The 22,201-nt window shown below is 37.6% G+C and overlaps 1 protein-coding gene across 2 annotated transcripts; it reads right to left on the bottom strand.

Annotated features, from left to right (window-relative positions):
* Positions 1 to 739: 739 nt before the first annotated feature.
* On the bottom strand, positions 740 to 22,201 carry LOC134752019 (galectin-4-like). Of its 2 annotated transcripts, XM_063687578.1 has the most exons (7): positions 22,031 to 22,201; positions 17,534 to 17,622; positions 16,327 to 16,534; positions 15,821 to 15,961; positions 14,017 to 14,098; positions 4,179 to 4,232; positions 740 to 2,867 (listed from the first exon to the last, which is right to left on the bottom strand). In XM_063687578.1, the coding sequence occupies exons 1-6, from the start codon at positions 22,055 to 22,057 to the stop codon at positions 4,222 to 4,224; spliced, it is 558 nt and encodes a 185-aa protein (XP_063543648.1). In that variant the 5' UTR covers positions 22,058 to 22,201; the 3' UTR covers positions 740 to 2,867; positions 4,179 to 4,221. The 2 variants fall into 2 exon arrangements, with proteins under 2 accessions (XP_063543648.1, XP_063543649.1); XM_063687579.1 differs by lacking the exon at positions 4,179 to 4,232.

Here is a 22,201-nt window from a genome sequence, read left to right as displayed (position 1 = left end):
CGCTACCGTACAGAAAATTCACTCCTTCACAAAAGCCAGATTTAGGTATAAAATTATACCTACACTCGCCGCCTGCAAGCAAAATTGAAACTTATAACCGCGCACGAACCGTGGATCTTCTTTGCGCGCCGCAGTTTTATGACCGAGCTGCGAGTGTCGGCACGGGGTTGTCACTTGACAAGTTTTTGTACCTATACCTAGTAATTTATTATTTTTAAGATAAATTTGTACTTATTCCTTTGAAAATATGTTCCTTGTTCTTCCGTTTATTCAGACATCCGTAAACAGAACATTATCTTTTATACAGATTAGATCGCGATTTAGGTTTATATATATAGATATAGCCATTGCGCATTTTCAATTTTGCGCGAGCGCCACGTGACACGACTATCGTGCGAGCCGAGCGGCAGCCCACTGCCACATACCTTCCCGGGCGGTGCGCCGGCCAAATATACCTAAACTGCGCAGTGACACCCCCCTGCTTGCGCCACCTAGCGGTATCTGTCGTAATAGACGCGTTTTCTTAGAGTGAATCTTTTGTACCTAGTACTATTAGTTATTCCGTGGCGAGAGGCTTTCGACGAGTGTGTACAGACGGCATAACAACCCTCGCTCTTCGCATCTCGCTTATCTTCGGCCTTGGGACAGGGAAATAAAAATAAAACAGATCGAAAACTTTATTTTTTATTAACCATCATAATACAACTACAAACAGGAATTACATATTCTTAAAAAGCAAAAATGACGAAAAAATGCGATTTTATTTACATTCCTAACGTAAAGGACAATACGAATTTATTATTTATAAGGAAACATTTTTATGCTCAAAAAGCACTGGATCTTAAATCATATAAAAATGCAAATCTAAACTTGTCATACATTTATTTACTAAGTCTAAAATGCGACTTGACAATATTTTAACGACTATAATGTTTTTTAAACATCTATTAGGTACTTAATAATAAATATTGGTAAGAAATTGTGGTTAGTTGTACATGTACACAGATTTAATATATACGCTAGATGACGCAAATATCACGATTTGTATTGAAACCAAGCGTGCCGACTTTTTATTACAAAATTTACGCATAATATAATTTTAAAATTACTTACCTGTGATAGGAAATATGTTTTTGCCTTTGGGTGCTCGCAATTTTTGGGCTGTTGCAGTTAATTATCACGCAACGAGGCATTTTTTAAGTTATCACGGACGTCCGGCTGCAACAACTGACGCGCGTGGAATGTCAAGAGCGACGGTCAACCCCGAGGATTTCTCGGGGTTCGGACACGCGAAGTAGATGCATTTGCGTCATCTATGGTATATTTATATCTGTACAAGTACAGTCAAGAGCAGATGTTTCTAAGCTTGCTTTGTAGTTATGCGTTTTTTTTCGTTGGTTTAATTTCGATAACACAAAAATGTTACTAAAATGCCCTAAAAATCTTCCCGCGACTTTTTATCGGGACGAATTGTGATTTCGTATTTATCCCGTCCAGAATGTGGTCTTCAAACCAGTCAAATTTCATCCAAATCTGACGAAAAAAACGACCAAAATGACCTGCGACTGTATAATAAATTATGCACAACCAAGAATAATAAATGTCTTTGTACAATAAAGAGTTTATACATACATACATAAATAGACAACGCAAGTAGTCAGAAATATGTGCTTTGGGATATACAGGGTGGCCAAAAATATGTGCATTCCCGTTGCCAGGGAGGTTTTGGGATTATACTGAGCAACTTTTATGGGACCAACCACGAAATCGCGAAAAAAAAAATTACCCTCCCATAGAAAACGGACCAGCCGAAATATATGAGATAAAACTTTTTTCACGATTTCGGGGTTGGTCCCATAGTAAAAGTTGCTCAGTATAATGCCAAAACCTCCCTGGCAACGGGAATGCATATATTTTTTGGCCATCCTGTATAAAAAAAGTAAAAAAAAAGTTGGAATTGGGCCAAAAAATGTTTGCCAAGGCGCGTAAGTAAAAAATTGGTCTTTGGAAAATTTAGCTTAGGTTAGTCTTTTCGATTCGTATATTTGAGATGTCAGTTCTGTTTCTAATTCTAACCTATGTCCCCAAATATTTATTCATTTGACGTTGAATATTTGGTATAACTAATTGATTAAAGGAATAACAACGAAGTTGTAGAAAAGTATACTAAATGACTAAATAATTTTATCTTTAATCGTTTTATTTATTTATTTATTTAAATCTGAGGAACGAGTTAAACATAATCTAGATCATTTTTAAAGCCATATTTATGTCAAAAACTGAATATTAATAGGATAGAGCGGTACTGTCATAGTACATTTTGTAGCCACAGTAAATTCACTGCCATCTATCGACACACGATTAAAACTAAAAATGAAGATGTATAAAAATACCATAAAACGTATTTATTAATGGATAAATGATCTTTTTATTTGCATTAATTATTTTTATATAATTTTGACCCACGTTCTTTCACTGATATGCGTTAAAATTGTTAGATAACAAACGAAACTGTCAACGTCATCTATTCGAGAGTAGGCCAAAAGTAGTGGCGCCATCTGTTCGAGAATCAAATTTTCTTGATTTTCGATGCACTTTTCTTACTGTATCCATCTATTAAGGAATTATATCTATCTTTGCTATATGCTAAGAAACCTTATAATAAATCACCCAGATGGTATGTAACTTGTTCTAGTTCAATTAGCACTTGTGTTGTCTATTTACTTTATATATCTATTATTATTTTTTTGGAATAAGTAAATGCTTTAGAAATCACTTTCAGTGCATGATAATTAATAACGTATTGAAAATTTATTACAAAACTTAAAAACATAACTCTTGATTCTTGATTCCGATTCACAAGGCACCTGAAAAATTATAATTAAATTAGAGCTGTTTATTTTAAAATTATATAAATAAATACCTAGGTATTAAAGTAGTGAGCTATTTTTTTCCCGAAGATCCATTTATTTACATACAAGATATAATAATTTTAATATCAATTTTAGGTTACTTGTACCAAAAGCATATATCGGTTCAACTTTGCCCATAATGCTCGTGGCAAAGTAATTATACTCGTGATTTTTTTATCGATTTAAATTATCACACTTTTTAAAATGCGTAATTAAAGCATTCATTTGAATTCTGTTGACAAGGAGGAACATAAGTATGTATTAGTTATTTACGATACAAGTGCGAAAAATAGGGAAGGGAGTGTTTTAAATCAACACGAGTCACGTGTATCGTACAACGTTTTACGGTACATATGGCATATTTTCGACGTAGTTACGTAAAGTGCTTATTATAGCACCTGGTGTCGTAATGTAGCGCCAGATGTACTGTAAAAAAATAAGTTTTTGATGTCAACGTTTGTATGAAACACAGAACTTTCCACTGTGTTACTAGCTTTAAATGGTAACAAACTATGTTTTCAATGGATTCCTTTAACAATATGAATAAGAAAATTGTGTAAATATTTATGACGTTGATTGTACGTAGCTATACAAAAAAAAGCGCAACAAAGACAAAAAGAGAACAATATTTCCAATATTATAAATTGAAAACCAAACCGGCTAAGTGCGAGTCGGACTCGCGCACGAAGTACAAAAAAATCACGTTTGTTGTATGGGAGTCCCATTTAAATATTAATATTATTCTGTTTTTAGTATTTGTTGTTATAGCGGCAACAGGAATACATCATCTGTGAAAATTTCAACTGTCTAGCTATCACGGTTCATGACATACAGCCTGGTGACAGACAGACGGACAGCGGAGTCTTAGTAATAGGGTCCCGTTTTTACCCTTTGGGTACGGAACCCTAAAAATTAGATACAATCATGACTATCATCTCTCTCATGTGTCCAAAAATTAATATGCGATACAAAGTAAGTTAAAAACAATACGCTCCTTTTTTTAGGGTTCCGTACCCAAAGGGTAAAAACGGGACCCTATTACTAAGACTCCGCTGTCCGTCTGTCTGTGGGCAGGCTGTATCTCATGAACCGTGATAGCTAGACAGTTGAAATTTTCACAGATGATGTATTACTGTTGCCGCTATAACAACAAATACTAAAAAGTACGGTACATTCGGTGGGCGAGTGCGACTCGCACTTGGCCGGTTTTTTGGGCACTCGTGTAAAAATAGCTTATAATAAAAAAAAAACAAAGATTTACTCTACCTAGGACCGTTATAGGTTCCTACCGATCGTTTTACTCAACACCTCAATAGAAACCTGCGCAAAAAAAAAAAAAAAATTAATAAATAATGCACAATCAAAAATAAAACACAACAAATAACTAGTGGATAGTCCTATAACTTTCTCAATGCTTTTGTCAAAGAGGATATAATAGGATAGAGCGGTACTGTCATAGTAAATTTTGTAACCACAGTAAATTCACTGCCATCTATCGACACTTGATTAAAACTATAAATGAAGATGAATAAAAATACCATAAAACGTATTTATATATGGATAAATGTTTTTTATTTTATTTGCATTAATTATTTTTCTATGATTTCGACCCATGTTCTTTCACTGATATGCGTTAAAATTGTTAAATAACAAACGAAACCGTCAACGCCATCTATTCGAGAATACGCCAAAGGTAGTGGCGCCATCTGCGCCGTTTTCATTAATTCATACGAACCAAGTTGGTATAAATGAGTCTTATTTCTAAAATACTGACATAAAAAAAAAAAATTGTTGTTGTTTAAAAATATTTAATTTGATTTGATTACATAATTTAATAGCCGTTAGAAATATTTTTGCACAATTTTCAATCGTGGCTGAATACCTGGGTCTGTGCCTTCGATGCCTAACTTGTCAAAAAATGACAATATGGCGGACGAATGTTTGTAATGTCGCTTAAAATTTGGTTTTTTCTTCGCAAGTGTGACGAAAAACAAGTATTTTCTTCGCAAGTGTGATGAAAAACATTGTGTGTAACTGCGGGGGTAAGAATATTGCAAACTAGAGTCTTTAATTCACACCAGCCTGCGGCTGTCGTGAATGTAAAGCCCTCGTTTCGAATATTTTACTTACGCCCCTCGTTGCACAATGTACTATTATTACGTGTTTTTCGGCTTTAACCTTTTCGTCGCCGTGTCGAACACAAAAGCTGTCACCCAGACCAGGCCTCCTTCACTCGCTCAAGGCCACGCGCTATATGCCTACCGCTCGGCGTATCGTCGACGATACAACCGACAGAGGGCCGCCGTACGCCCGCCTGAGCGCTCGCACCGCACGTTTCCCGCGCCTACGCTTCGAAATGCAGAAACCACGTAATTATTGTGCAGTAGATGGGTGTAAAAGTCAAAAAACAAAGGAAAATTTGTAGTTTTATTAGTGTTTTAAATCTATCTTTATGAATTTTGTCACCATTTATTTCCATAACATAAGTAAGTTAAGGAGTTTTTTGAGTCAGGTATTATAAGTGTTGTTTTTAAATATTTAATTGACTAATAAAAAATATGGTTGATTCGCAACATTCGTTTTATTACAATAATAACATAAGTAACAGTACAACCCTAGCGCATTCTTACGAATACGATGACGCGTTGGCACGTGACGCGCACGGCGAGCAAGGCAGTCTCGACTCTTTGTGCGCGTACTTATGGTATTTCTTCTCGTCCTGAGAAGCAGGTATTATTATTAAGATTTTGTAGGCTATTATAGCGTAGGTATTTTCGCTTTTGTATGGGAACGATGTATCTGTTACGTAGTAACTATTTATTAATCTGTGCGCAGACGCCACGTCACCGAAGTGTCAAAACTTAAATTGAACTTTATGCATATGCACGCAGGTCTATGTTGCTTTGTGGCCTATGACCGATTAATCGGTCTTTGGCGTTAACCTACGTTGAGTATCGGTAATTGGCGTCCAAAAGGTTAAAATAATATGATTATTGTTCTGTAAATATTTTCCACGTTGGCCAATGACCCAAATAGAAAAAAAAACTTTAACCTGCAAATCTTCAGAAACGCGTTTGTACTGTCGCCATCCAGATATATCGGAGCGGCCGATGTGATCATAAATATCTGAACGCCTTGAGAATAGATGCGTGTTCAGATATATGTGAGCGCTTTGGCCGCTTCGATATATATGATGGAGACTGTAAGGGGGTGAATCAACTATTTCTTATAATCTCATAATATAAATTCGTATAGATTAGATTAAGTTAAAATAATTTATAATGTAATTTAATATTATGAAATAAATAAATCTAAATCTTGTTGTTATTGTGTCCCGTCAGCCAGGGGACAATATTAGCACAGTTTGTTAGACGGAATGTTGTATAACAATCCACAAATGTGCTTATTAGTGGTAGCTCAGTGGAAAGCTTCATATCTACCACAAAAACCGGACAAGTGCGAGTCGGCCTCGTCCACCGAGGGTTTCGTACTTTTTAGTATTTGTTTTTGTAGCGGTAACAGAAATACTTACATCATCTGTGAAAATTTCAACTGTCTAGCAATCACGGTTCATGAGATGCAGCCTGGTGATAGACAGACGGACAGCGGAGTCTCAGTAATAGGTCCCGTTTTTACCCTTTGGGTACGGAACCCTAAAATGCATGTTTGGTTATTTTAATTACCGTAAAATCGGGGTTTTAAGAGTGACCCAGGAGAACGTAACCATGGCAACGAGTAACAAGAAAAAGTTGATTCACCCACGGAACAAAGGTCGAACCTTATGGAATGCTCCTATAGGCGCGTATTTACTCAGAGACGGGAGCTTTGCTGCGTCACACATCCAGTTTAGTTTTTTTTTAATACTACGTCGGTGGCAAACAAGCATACGGCCCGCCTGATGTTAAGCAGTCTCCGTAGCCTATGTACGCCTGCAACTCCAGAGGAGTTACATGCGCGTTGCCGACCCTAACACTCCTCTCCCTCGAGCTCTGGCATTAACCTTACTCACCGGCAGGAACACAACACTATGAGTAGGGTCTAGTGTTATTTGGCTGCGGTTTTCTGTAAGGTGGAGGTACCTCCCCAGTTGGGCTCTGCTCTAGATCTGGAATGACATCCGCTGTCCTGTGCCCTACCACACAAAGCGAGATGTCATTCACAGTGCCCATACTTCTCTTTTGGACGTAGTTTAAGGACATACCCGGGTCCGTCCGTTAGTTCTGCCTTAAGGCCGTTCCCTGAGCCAGAAGGCGAAAAATCTCCTTATATGTGGTATTTTCTATAAAAAGGGACCTTATTGTCGATGGCACTTACGCCATTATTAACGATGCTCCGATATAAACACAATGCCGCGCGACGTAAGCGCCATCGACAATAAGGTCCCTTTTCATAGAAAATGCCCCAAATGATCATATTTTTCTAAGAGACGTTGATATTCGTAGACGTGGAAAAATAGTTATTTGTTATACAAGGGTGCAAAGTTGTATTTTACCCGTGAGTGTGGAATTGAAACACGAGCAAGCGAAAGGATTCTATAGTTGAACCACGAGCGAAGCGAGTGGTTCTAAAATAGAATCCTGAGCGTAGCGAGTGTTTTAACACACGAGAAGTAAAAAACATTTGCACCCGTGTGTAACACAAAACTTTTCCCCTCACTATAGCAAGGAAAGTGCAACATCCACAGGCGTTAGATCATCTTCATCAACTGGAATCACTAATTTCTTTACGATATTATAACAGAAAACTGGAAATTCTGTACTTTTACGTGAGAAGTTATTAAGTAAAATTTTTGTTGACAATGTTGACATTTCTGACGTATGAAATGTCAATGATGCGTTTTGAAATTGCATCGACTAACTTGTTCGTTCAGAATTATATTTAACATAATTATTAAAAAACAAACGTTTATTATGGAATTTTAAGGTTTATGACTTAAAATCATTAAATAAAGCTAAATCTGGTATTTTCTATTAGATTCTCAAACCATTTATTTAATGATAATTAATATCGAACGAACCATTATTATGAGCGTTTTACGTTTTGTTATCTGTCAAGCTACTTAAACACGCTCCATCCAAGGTCAAATTACTTTCCCCACTAGTGGATAAAATGCGTTTTTCCCCGCTTGTTTTAAAGGATAAAAGACGGCTTTCCGAGCTAGTGAGGGGAAAATATATGTACCTAGTTGTTAATTATATTATTTTGAATAACACAGCTTCCGATACACGAATTATGACACTTCGCTCGATACAATTAATTCCCAAAGTAACCTCTAAGTAGGACTTTTAAGAGGCCGGTGTCGATTTTAGTCGCAAAAATGTAAAATTGATAGATTTAGTCCGTGAAATTTTACACCTTTTGTTACCTAATTGAAATAACAAGTACTGGTTTCTATTAGCACGTCTTCTTATCTTACCTTTTATCAGATCAATTTATTGAAAACAGACTCACTAAATTAGTAATGTTTGCTTTTCCGATGGACGTTTAGGTAAACGCGCGTAAAGCACTGATTTTGTCGCTCTTATTTGTAAATTTCGTAAAGTTTGGACTGCTAAACATGGTAATTTTGTATTACACATATCCTGTACTTGACGTTTATCAGACTACATTTTTATTATTATGACTTTGAAGTAGTGTAAATGAAAGTTAGACGAAATCAGTTTTCTCCAGAAATTATTTCAAAACAAGTGACAATTTCTCTAAAAATCGACTTAATTTCAACGTAATTTTGATACTTAAACAATCTACAACATTTGCTGAAACTATTCTTATACATCAATTTGTATAATTTACCACCATGTTTTTTTGATGAATTTTTAAAAACTGCCCCTTCTCTACATGCATTACCGGTGACGCACGCTCGCGACCTCATTATTAAAAGGCAAGATGAGAAGACGTGCTAATAGAAATCAATACTTGTTATTTAGATATTACGTAACAAAACGTGTATAATTTCAACGACTAAATCTATCAATTTTAAATTTTTGCTCCAAAATCGACTACGGCCTCTTAATCCAACTTTACTCGGATATTTATTGTGTAACAATATAAACAAAAAAAAGAAGAAAAAGACAAACTTAACTTAAATATTGTAATATTGCTATGCCCCCACGGGGTCCATGTGGAACTACCAAGAATTTGTAATACCTATAAAACCATGGTTGCAATAAATAAATATGAAATATGAAATATGAAATAATTTTACCGCTTTCGAATTTAGATATTCTTACAATAACGTTTTTAAAATAAATAAAAATAGACAAAATTCGATCAATATTGACACTTGGCGCGCATGGTTTTTCCTGTTCTATCTTGCGAAATGTGACAGTGACAGCGGCAAACCGATGAAACGGCCTTAAATGTATTCTATAGTCACGTGACCACCTGATACTTGTTGACAGTAGCAAAGAGAAGGTTAAAGGAAACCACCAAAGCGGCATGCAAATAAAATACACCCAAGATCAATTGAAACAGGTCGATTCGTATGGAAATCTTATATGAAGCAACATATACTTATATTAACCGGGATATGGACCGCGATTACCTTTTGTATAGTTTTCGAGCTTCCGATATTTCGACGCAGTTACATGCATCTTGTTCACGGGCAAATATCGGGAGCTCATAAACAATACAAACGGTAATCACGGTCTATATCCCGGTCAATATAAGTCTAGTGAAACTAACCGTGAATCATCCAATGCTATTATGAAGCAACCTATTTAAATTACCTCTTATAACTATTTAGGCACTCGTAATTTTTTCCATACAATTGTATACACAATCGACTTTCAGAATTATACCGCTAAGTCGCAGTCGGGTAACAGTTTTTTGTGCAGTTTACTTTTTTAATTTAACCGACATATCGAGCTTCAAAATGATGTGCAGAATATTCGTGTACATTGCCTATTTACCAAATGGCAAGCGTAGAAATCCATAAATCGTTTTCCAGTACAAAATCGTTTTATTTTGTATGAACTAGTACATAAGGGTTTTTTAAATCGTTGCATAAAGTAAACTCGAAATTTTAAAGGATGTCTTTGGCAACAATTTGAGGCTCAATATATTTACCTAAATAAAAATTCAATCCAACATGTAAGAGAGGCATGTGCCTGCGATCGAACAGTATGATTTTGAAAATAATTTTTGTATACAATTGTATGGTGTAAATTGCGGGTGCCTAAATACTTTTGAGCGGTAGTGTACAAGGCCTCACGCGTGTTCAAGTGTTCATAGCGCATTAGCGCATGTCTAAAAATTTGATAATACCCTAGTCTCCTACTATGCATAGATATAATAAACATTGTGAAATACTTTATTAAATTATTTACTCTTTTTCAGGGCCTTAAGTTGCCGACAATTCTTTAAAAATCAGTTAAAATGTTCTATCAATAAGATAACCCTTTCAAATAAAATAGTAGATTGTACAACAAGGGCATAAAGCGATCCATTATTAGTCGAGGCAAGTTATTGGTCCGAGCGCAGCGAGGACCAATATAGTCGAGGATAAAAATGGACATTTATGCCTGAGTTATACACACTGTTTTTCACTTCGATTGTGAGTAAAATATAAATACAAAAATATTCAATGTAGTAGGTTATTTTACCGTATTTATTCAAGACTAAAGAAAATTGTACTCGGGCCGGTCGGGCGCGCGCCGGCAGGCTGGCAGTTTGTATGGCGGATTTTAGACTTTATTGCTAAGTCAATAAGGGTCGTAATAGATTTTACTTTATGCTCTAGAACATAATAAGCGACTTTACGTCGTCTACGCACGATTTAAAGTTGAACTTTACAAGCATGAGTAGGGAAAATAATAATAATTCAGAAAACAGAAAACCACCATCCCTTTTATATATTTTTTTCCATGCATGCCAATTAAAAATACAGAATTATTTTCAGCCAATTGTGGAATAAATATAAATAATCATGTATAAAGATACTTTAAAATGTCCTAAGGTATTTGACAGCGACAAAATGTGGCAGGGTGAGTAAAGGCGTCATATGTGGTATTTTCTATAAAAAGGGACCTTATTGTCGATGGCGCTTACGCCATTATTAACGATGCCCCGATATAAACACAATGCCGCGTGACGCTGTGCGGCGTAAGCGCCATCGACAATAAGGTCCCTTTTCATAGAAAATGCCCCATATTTCCATAGAAATTTGACGTGTATGGTGTCGCTTCCACACTCTGCCGTTAGCCAAGTTGGTATAGTTTTAAACCTAAGCTTGGACATAAGTACTTTGGTTTTTTTGCTCGCGTTTATCGTCGATTTTTTTTTTCTTTAAAACATAAACACAGGTGCAATTGACACTTCGAACCAGTAACCACAGACATATAAAGTTAGACATATACAGATTACATATATAAGTATATCTATACATTTACTTACCTTTAAATATTAGTATAAATTCACTTCACTCGCGTTTTTTTTGTTAAAACATGCTATTGCAGCCCGAGAAACACCAAACACATAAGTCCCCGGCAAGCTCGGCCGAATTGCACCTTCCCATACAAACGTAGTTCCGCTCTCATTTTAAAACTACGTGTTGGATTGTAATGAAACATCGCACATACAATGACATGAGGTATATCTAGGTCTGAAATTAGTTTATATAGCTCCAGTTTATAAAACATACGAAATAGAGCAAAAACAAGTTTTGTATGAAAAACTTAAATTCGCTGTATTTTTTTAACTATGGCATCTGAAGCTACATAAACTAATTACAGACATAGATATACCTTATCCTATTGTAAGTACAAAGTTTCAGAGCAATCTAGCTAGTCGTTTTAAAATGAGAGCGGAACTACGTTTGTATGGAGAACCGAGCTTGCCGGAGACCCATAAAACTTTAATAATAGGTTGAAAATAGTTTTGTATTATTAACATGCCTTATTATAAAGATAATAGTTTTGTATAGCGTTTATACATTACAACTGTAATTATTTTACAAGAAATACAGAAAAAGAAATTCCACTTTTTACTTGGTAGTAACGAAATGCGCGGAAAAGAGAAAATCCGAAACGAGTGGCGATAAATTAAAACACGACCGCAGGGAGTGTTTTAAATCGACACGAGTTAAGGCCGGATTCGAACCGGCGTCTTTAGCTATCGCGGCTAACGCCATGAACCCCTAGGCCACCTCGCCACGGCGGTACCCGTCACAATTTCTCGACTATATGCCATCTTAGTAAGACTAGGCGTCTTTGACCAGCTCTAAGGGCAAGCAGTGCGCGCTTGCACCTCCTATACGAATTCCTTACGGAATTACGTTATAGCGAGAGAGACTGGTGCTGCCATCTATGAACAAGTTTTTGGAAACAAATAAAATTATTTTATTAAATATATACTAATGCCTTTATTTCATTACTTTTTACAGCTGATCTTACGAAGGTTAAAGTCTGTTTTTTTATTCCGTAGACTAAAATGACAACCACAAATGTCAAACGTAGAAATAATGTGACCAGCTTAAAACAAACAGTGCTGATTTCGGTTTGTGAATAACCGATAAATATTAAATTAATTTTAGATTCAAAATAAACAATAAATAAAATCTACTCACTACTAATCTACTCAAATATTTAAAAAACCGGACAAGTGCGAGTCGGACTCGCCCACCGAGGGTTCCGTACTTTTTAGTATTTGTTGTTGTAGCGGCAACAGAAATACATCATCTGCGAAAATTTCAACTGCCTAGCTATCACGGTTCATGAGATACAGCCTGGTGACAGACAGACGGACAGCGGAGTCTTAGTAATAGGGTCCCGTTTTTACCCTTTGGGTAAGGAACCCTTAAACATGACATTGACGTATCGCCGACCTGACGCAACGCCATTTTGGTATTTTTGGTTTACTTATTCGACATTCGTTACTTTACTGCATAGAGTAACTTATACTAGAGCGGTACTGTCATAGTAAATTTTGTAACCCCAGTAAATTCACTGCCATCTGTCGACACACTTTAAAACTAAAAATGAAGATTGATAAAAATACGATAGAATGTATTTAAATATAGAAAAATGTTTTATTTTATTTGCATTAATTATTTTTATGATTTTGACCCATATTCTTTCACTGATATGCGTTAAAATTGTTAAATAACAAATGAAACCGTCAACGCCATCTATACGACTGTAGGCCAAAACTAGTAGCGCCCTCTGAACGAGAATCAAATTTTCTTGATTTTCGAGGCACGTTTTTTCCTTAGACTGTATCCATCTATTACGGAGTTATATCTATCTTTGCTTTACTGGTATAGTGATCGGATGTATTCAGTGCGTTTTCTCTCGTCTTCATCAACAAATATAAGTACCTCCCAATAATTTATTTTCGGTTAATACCGGTTGTAGCACATCACTATTTATAAGACTTAAAAAAACTAGCAACACATGAAATGTCATTTTAAAGATAAAGATATGTTTATTTGCACAAATGTATTGATGAACATAGGTAGGTTTAGTATATGGAATAAAAAAACAGACTATAGGCAGACCTATGGAACTCTCTGCGCGAGCTCAGATTTATGCCTACGAATCTCTTCCCGCCGGCGGTACAAAAGCCAGCTAGTTCTAGTTGGTTGCCACACGCGCTCACGGACGCACGACACCGCGCGCTATGCCAAAGAAATGTGTTCGTCACGAACAAATAACGTAGTGTGGTAGTACAGTCGCCATCAGATATATCGGAGCGGCCGAGGTGTTCACAATATCTGAACACGCACTCTAACGCCTTGAGAATAGAGGCGTGTTCAGATATTTGTGCGCACCTCGGCCGCTCCGATATATCTGATGGCGACTGTACAATATAGGTACTATTAAATTGTTTTAAAGATGTAGGTAATGTTTTAAGAAACATTTATAGTTAGATATCTACCTAAGACACCTTAGTATTCGAAAGAAGCGTCGGCAACCCTAGCGTTGTGTCGGCGCGGCGCGTTGAAGGTCACTCCATTGTATTTTTGTGTAGGTATCAAAACGGTAGGTATTTGCGTTTTCTTTGAGAGATAACTATCTGTTCGTAAGAACTATTAAAATCTGTGCTATAGGTAGGTAGGTTTTAAGGAATGCGACAGTGTATTGTATATAGTATATGTGTGAGTTACCTTGCGGAGGCCCGCCGTAGCCGGCGGCGCCGTAGGCCGGCGGCGGCGCGCCGTACGAGCCGTACGCCGGTGGACTTTGCGCCTGTTAACAACACATTACGGTAAGCACAACTATCACCAAACATCGAACATTTGTGACGTTTTCAAGAACAAGATACCACATTGTCGCTTACCATAAGGACGAAATTTGCTAGTATCTTTATACGAATAACCTGTCAGAGCGTCCTTATGGTAAGCGACAAAGTGGTACCTTTTGCTTGAATAAGACACACTTATTCTGCAAATAGGCCACAGGGGCACTTTTACATGCCTTTCAAAAAATAATTACAAATATGGAATCAATGAAATATTAGATACTTTCTTAGAGATGTATCCCGATGTACACAAAAAAATACTAATAAAAAATATACAAACAAAAGACAAATACTAAAATTATTTAGAGATGTAAAAGTCTCTAGATGTCAGAGATAAAATATATATAATAATAAAAAACCCGGCCAAGTGCGAGTCGGACTCGCCCACCGAGGGTTCCGCACTTTTTAGTATTTGTTGTTATAGTATGACGATCTTTATTGGGAGAGAAAATTATTTTAATTTATTTTGTATTTTTTATTATGTAATGTTTGACGATCATGATAAGAAGATAAGCATAATTTTGACATTGATGCAAATTTATAGTGTAATTTTTATCCTGAAATAAATAAATCTTTTTTTTTTATATATACTACGTCAGTGGCAAACAAGCATACGGCCCGCCTGATGTTAAGCAGTCTCCGTAGCCTATGTACGCCTGCAACTCCAGAGGAGTTACATGCGCGTTGCCGACCCTAACACTCCTCTCCCTCGAGCTCTGGCAACCTTACTCACCGGCAGGAACACAACACTATCTAGGTACTTCCCCAGTTGGGCTCTGCTCTAGATCTGGAATGACATCCGCTGTCCTGTGCCCTACCACACAAAGCGAGATGTCATTCACAGTGCCCATACCTCTCATTTGGACATAGTTTAAGGACATACCCGGGTCCGGACGTAGTTTATGGACATACCCGGGTCCAAAATAAATCTAATCTAATCTATTTGTTAAATATCAAAAAGTGTCGCCATCTACTTACGTTCTCGATAGCGTTACTATGTCGTTGCTAAACTGGTGATACCCACACAGATTGAGGTTACTGTGGGACTTAGTCAATTTTATGTATTTTTTAGCGAGGTAATGCCGCCAGTATTTTTGGCACATTTGGTCCGGGGGATAATCAGAGTGGGGGGTAATATTGTATTTGTTGTAATTTAGTTTTACTTTTTTGCATTAATTATTTTTCTTATAATTATAATAAAACCTTATACTATGTTGTCTACGAAGTCGATGTCGTGATAATATGTATGTCTTCTTCTTCGCCAAGCCTTTTCCGATATCATTTATAATATTTTATGTAATAATGTCCTATGTATTATTATACATATACGTGAGTGAGACATAGTATGTAAGCTGTATAAGGGGCCGTTCATTATTTACGTAAGATCAATATCAATATAATCTTTATTCAAATAGGCCTAGCAACAAGCACTTTTAAATTGTCAAGTTTTAGATATTACCTTAATCTAAATATCAGAGCAATTTATTGATGCAGTTATTATTATTCTTAAAAACATTGAATTATTATAGATATGTCAAACTTAATAATAAGAATTCACAAAAGGATCGTCAAACACCAAAATTGTATAAAAAATACTAATCTAGAAACTTTCTAGAATAAAAATCTTTACGTGCGGAGATTTAAATGTGAACTAAAGAAGATTTACGCACCATGTAAACCTGCTGTGGTGGCTGCGCCCCCTCAAACGCCACGATTTGTACCATCACGTCGCCGTCGATGGTGAAGTGGGTTATGCGTTGGAAAGGTATGCGGTGCGGGAACTCGCAGAAGTGTAAACCGTTCAGCGCCACCTAGAAATAAAAGATAAAACAATAGTGAGGGCTAATTTTTAGGGTTCCGTACCCAAAGGGTAAAAACGGGAACCTATTAATAAGAGTCCGCTGTCCGTCTGTCACCAGGCTGTATCACAGTTGAAATTTTCACAGATGATGTATTTCTGTTGCCGAGATTCCTATTGGCTAATGACGAAATTACGCCGCCGCTAAGACGTTCCTGTACCTACCTGTTCCACATCCGCATTAAGCTCCGCATCGATTTTATGCGGATGCGGATGTTGAAAATAATGCAAAGTTCCGCGGTTGCGGATGCGCATGCGAATATTCGCAACGTCCCTGCTTGAGAAGCCACTCATCCAGAAGCGTGTCTCGAAACTTACCTTAATGGATTGCGGCTCACACAGCAGCAGCGCCTCAAAGTTGCCCCCCTGGCTCAGCGGCATACCGCCACTAGTCTCCTCCATACCCCACGACATGGCCGTGAGGTGGTTCCGCACCACGCACTGCTCCACGAAGCGAAAGTTGAGGTGTAGCGCGATGTCGTCACGCGGGTCCGTGTTGGGGCCGCATTGCAGGTTTATGGCAAATCTGGAAACGGGTTAAAATGGTTACTACTTCACTGGCTCAGTGACCCAAAAAGGATCTTGGCCTCCGACCCAAGAGAGCGCCACTGCCCTATTCTGCGCCACTTCAAACCATGGGTATTCCAAGGGCGGACAGGTCTTTTAGGGCTTCGTCACTCCAGCGGTATCTGGGACGCCCAGACGGACGCTTTCCGCCCGGGTGCCTCACATACGCTCTTCTCACAGCACGATACTCTCCCATCCTCTCTAGGGGACCAAGCCAGCGAAGTCGTGTGGCTTTGATCTCGCCAATTATATTGGGCACCGCAACCAGCTCCTTATTAAAACGGTTAATAAATAGTATTTTTCAAACTCGAAACTGCGGACTGCCCCGCGCCCTCCGCCCTGTCAGCGCGCTCGCGAGCGGTGAAGCGGGCGGCGCGTTCAGTGCACGGAGTGCAGCCGCCGCGAGCGATCGAGCCTGAAGAAGGACCCCCGATGGGCCCGAAACATTTCGACTAAAAATATAAGTGAGTGTAACCATTGTGATCTAAATATGTCAAAAAGCATTCCTAGAAATTGTCTACCGCGTTGTTCCGTACAAACGCGAATTTTCTGAAGATTTGCAGGTATTAGTTTTCTATGACAAATGGTCAAAAATATGCACATAAAAATAATCGCCAGCTTTAATCGCCGAAAAAAAAGTCGCAACAGGAAATAAAATGCGTCTGTACGGGACAGCCCGTGGAATGCTCCAACGACGTTCTTAGCGGCCTAAGCAATGATATGTGACGTTTTCAACCAAAAGGTACCACATTGTCGCTTGTTGATAAGGTTGATTTCTAATTGAAGCTATATGGAAATAGCGCCTTATTGACAAGCGACAATAAGTACCCGTTTGGTTGAAAATGGCACATATTATATAACCTATAGATAGGTAGGTTGTATCGGCGATCAATTCCAAGTAGGTTTTGAATGTCCGCCCGTAGCTTGTGATACCATACCGTAGCATGTGATGGCATACCTTTGAGCGCCCGGCGGCACGTTCCCCTGGAACCGCATCATGCGGCCCGGGAACATCCCCCCGGGGATGGGGTGCACGCACGGTATGACCTGGAACAAGTTAGATGAAAAGCAAGTGTTAAAACAGCGTAGTTGTAAACACCATCATGATGGTGGCAGATAAGGGTTCATCTATTAATTACGTCTCACGAATTTCGAGGTTTTTGACCCCTCCCTCCTCCTTGTCACACTTGGTCATCATCATCGTCATCATTCTAATAGCCTTCAGTCGCCCACTGCTGAGCATAGGCCTCTCTTCGTGTACGCCACTTCCCCGGTCCTGGGCTAGTCTCATCCAAAAGTGCCCCGCGATTTTTCGAACGTCATCCACCCAACGAGCCAACGAACGCCAGGCGCTTCTTTCATCCGCAAGCGGCCACCAATCCGTCAACATTTTGGTCCACCTGCCATCACTCTGCCTGGCAACATGTCCCGCCCAACTCCATTTAAGCTTGGTAATGACGTCTCCCACATCTCGCACCTTGGTGCGGCGTCGGATCTCGACATTCCTCACTCGGTTGAAGTTTGATGCCGAGCATGGCACATTTGGCAAACCCCTCCCCCCCTGGTGTGACGCTGTGACGTCACATTTTTCAATGCAATCGGCAAATCGAATTAAGTATTATTAATATTTTATCAAAATATTTTTGACAAAAGAAATATTAGTAATTTTATAACCCAAAACAGATTAGGAAGGAAAATAAAACGATTAAACGATTATCGTTCCAAAAACTTTTTCAGCGAATAAAATAAGTTAATGTAACGTCACAAAGTTTGTGACTCCCCCTCTTCCTTGTCAAAACATGTCACATTTTCTTGACCCCCCCCCCTACACGTGTGATGTAATTAATGGATGAGATGACCCCTGAAGTTGCTAAGGTTGGTATTGCACCTGTGAGCACCCGTCCCATTTCTTGGTCCAATTAATGTGCATTGTGTCTCACTCTCCCAGTGCCCAACTGCCCACGAAGCAAAATGTGAGATGCACATACACATGTTGGACAATAGTTATTTGTGCAACAAGAGAGGAAAGTTGGTTTTTCTTGCGTGTGTTTATTTTGAGTCCCGAGAAAGCGAGATTCTATGATTGAACCACGAGCGAAGCGAGTGATTCTAAGTTAGAATCTTGAGCGTAGCGAGGGACTCAAAAACACGAGATGTAAAAAAAAAACAAGTGCGAGTCGGACTCGCGCACCGAGGGTTCCGTACTTTTTTCCGTGCGTTGATTGAATGAAAGCTAAATTGCGGTTTACGATTTATGACGTATTAAAAAAAACGGTCACCCATCCAAGTACTGACCCCGCCCGACGTTGCTTAACTTCGGTCAAAAATCACGTTTGTTGTATGGGAGCCCCACTTAAATCTCTATTTTATTCTGTTTTTAGTATTTGTTGTTATAGCGGCAACAGAAATACATCATCTGTGAAAATTTCAACTGTCTAGCTATCACGGTTCATGAGATACAGCCTGGTGACAGACAGACAGACGGACAGACGGACGGACAGACGGACAGCGGAGTCTTAGTAATAGGGTCCCGTTTTTACCCTTTGGATACGGAACCCTAAAAACTTTGCTTTCGTATTGCACATATAATGTTTCACCTCATTAGTGAGAACATATTAAAGGTTAAAATGTATTTCTAATTACACAGAATAATACAGAGAAACCAAAAAAATTGACGAAAGTAGGCTTGTTCAAGCTGCTGAGGTGAAAAGAAATTAGACAGGTGAACACGCTCTAAACAACATATATGCAGAGCGCTCGTGTCAGCAAATGTGCCTTGCTTGCCTGAGCCCCCGGGCTTTAGGCTGTCTGATAAAAGAATGACATGACAGTCGTAAGCCTGAGAAATATACTCATACTCATTCATTAATAATATTGTTACATATTACACGTCAAAAATTTAATTTAATTACATGGAAATATAATGGAAAATCAAGTATTTTTTCTAAAAACCGGCCAAGTGCGAGTCGGACTCGCGCACTAAGGGTTCCGTACCATTACGCAACAAAACGGCAAACAAATCACGTTTGTTGTATGGGAGCCCCACTTAAATATTTATTTTATTCTATTTTATTTATTTATTTTATTTTATTTATTTGGAGATCCAACAGCTGTGACATTAACATAAAAATTATAGTTTTGTGTTATTCTGTTTTAAGTATTTGTCTATAGCGGCAACAGGAATACATCATCTGTGAAAATTTCAACTGTCTAGCTATCACGGTTCATGAGATAGAGCCTGGTGACAGACAGACAGCGGAGTCTTAGTAATAGGGTCCCGTTTTTACACTTTGGGTATGGAACCCTAAAAAGTTAATTCTTATTGTGTCAATTACGAATTCGAATCCCGGTAAGGGCATTTATTTGTGTGATGAGCACAGATATTTGTTCCTGAGTCTTGGGTGTTTTCTATGTATTTAACCCTTAAATGCATAATGATGTATATATGCATCGTATATTTGATGGTCCGTGGCTCAATATGCAGCTATCCAAAATCACATTTATTACTTTTATACAGCATGACACATCTATTACAATTTATTAAAAAGTTATACAAAAAATCATGCATTTAAGGGTTAAGTATTTATATATTATATATATCGTTGTCTGAGTACCCATAACACAAGCCTCCTTGGGCTTACCGTGGGACATAGTCAATGTGTAAGAATGTCCTATAATATTAATTATTATTTTATTATTTATTAAGATAATAAAATAACAGTAGGTACAATTGGCTTATCTACAGACATACTGCTATAACATGATTGACAAAACAAAATATTGACATGTCTGTTATTGATGTTAATACCTTAACATTATAGATATTTGTATAATGAGATAGCTACCGTGAAATACACAACACATTTAATATCTCCTTTGATATTCTGGTATTCTATTCTTTTGGCACTGTATCATACAGTACAGTTAACGTTTTTGTACTAAATATACATATATGTGCCATCTTCAATTAAAAGGGTACTTATTGTCGCTTGTTCCATATAGCTTCAATTAGAAATCAACCTTATCGACAACCAACAATGTGGTACCTTTTGGTTGAAAATGTCACATATGTAATAAAGAAATTATGTACCAATTTGTAATTGATTTGCATTCTTGATATTCCTCGGTAATTTACAGTAAGTAGAATTTTGATAAGGGATTTATTTATTTAATTAATCTTTATTGCACACAAGAAAATACAAATGTACAAAAGGCGGACTTAATGCTACAAGGCATTCTCTACCAGTCAACCTTCAATTCAAATATAGATGGTTAAATTTCCCAAACACTAGTTTTTTGCCACAAAAACTTCTATGTTTATCTACAACTCAGTTTGTCTGTCTTGTTCTAAATTACATTTGCATTGTGATAGTCTCTAGAATATAAATCTATGGTTGTCCAGCTACCCAGGAGAAGTAAGTATGGCCAGGGGGGTGTCACTACTTGTTATAGCGGCAACAGAAATACATAATCTGTGAAAATTTCAACTGTCTAGCTATCACGGTTCATGAGATACAGCCCGGTGATAGACAGATGGACAGCGGAGTCTTAGTAATAGGGTCCCGTATTTACTCTTTGGGTACGGAACCCTAAAAACGATCATCTTGAACACATTCTCTTTACAAATATTTATCTTATGATAATGTTATCTTGCAATGTAACTTTGCAATAAACAAGGAATAAGAGTTTATTTATATCTCGTATATAACAAAAAACTGAAATTGGCCTTAGTAATAACAAAGATAGATCCGTAATAGATGGATACAGTCTAAGGAAAGAACGTGCCTCGAAAATCAAGAAAATTTGATTCTTGATCAGATGGTGCCACTACCTTTGGCCTACTCTCGAATAGATGGCGTTGACGGTTTCATATGTTATTTAACAATTTTAACACATATTAGTGAAAGAACATGGGTCAAAATCATATAAAAATAATTAATTCATATAAAAAAAACATTTATCCATATATAAATACATTTTTTGATATTTTTATTTATAGTTATAATCGTGTCTTTATAGATGGCAGTGAATTTACTGTGGCACAAAATTTACTATGACAGTACCACTCTATCCTATTATATCCTCTTTGGTAATAATTTGTAAAATAAATCGATCTTATATGGTATTTGACGTCTTTTCATCGCAAAGTTGTTCAAATAAGGCCAACTGATAATACCTGCCGTATCGGACGCTAGTTAAGAGGAAAATTAAACAAAAAATGACTTCACAAGTGGGAAATCACGTCTAGAATCGGTAAAACCGGCCTGCAAAGCGACAAAATTGAAATTTCATTGCATCACAATCTAGAAACAGAATTAAACGTTTTCATAACAAATAGATGACTAATTTCCATTTCATTCTGCCGGATGCCCTTGAAAACGCCGAAACGCGTCTACGCGACACATACTGTAAGCTTGGAGTTGTATAAAAAGCACAAAATGCTTCATTTACTTACGGGGTTGTAGATGGGTGGGCTGGCCATGCTTTTCTTTATCGGCGGTGCGCAACGGAAATGATATAACAAGACTGTACAACGACTATAGGGATTTACTTTACACTTAAAATTACACACTGAGAAGTGGGAACGCCTACAGCGCAAATAATTCAGCTTTCGATTTCAATTGAT

Source organism: Cydia strobilella, chromosome 24 (genome assembly GCF_947568885.1).
Source record: "Cydia strobilella chromosome 24, ilCydStro3.1, whole genome shotgun sequence".
NCBI lineage: Eukaryota > Metazoa > Arthropoda > Insecta > Lepidoptera > Tortricidae > Cydia > Cydia strobilella.
Note: the sequence above shows the minus strand (reverse complement) of the source record. Positions and strands in the feature narration are given on the sequence as shown.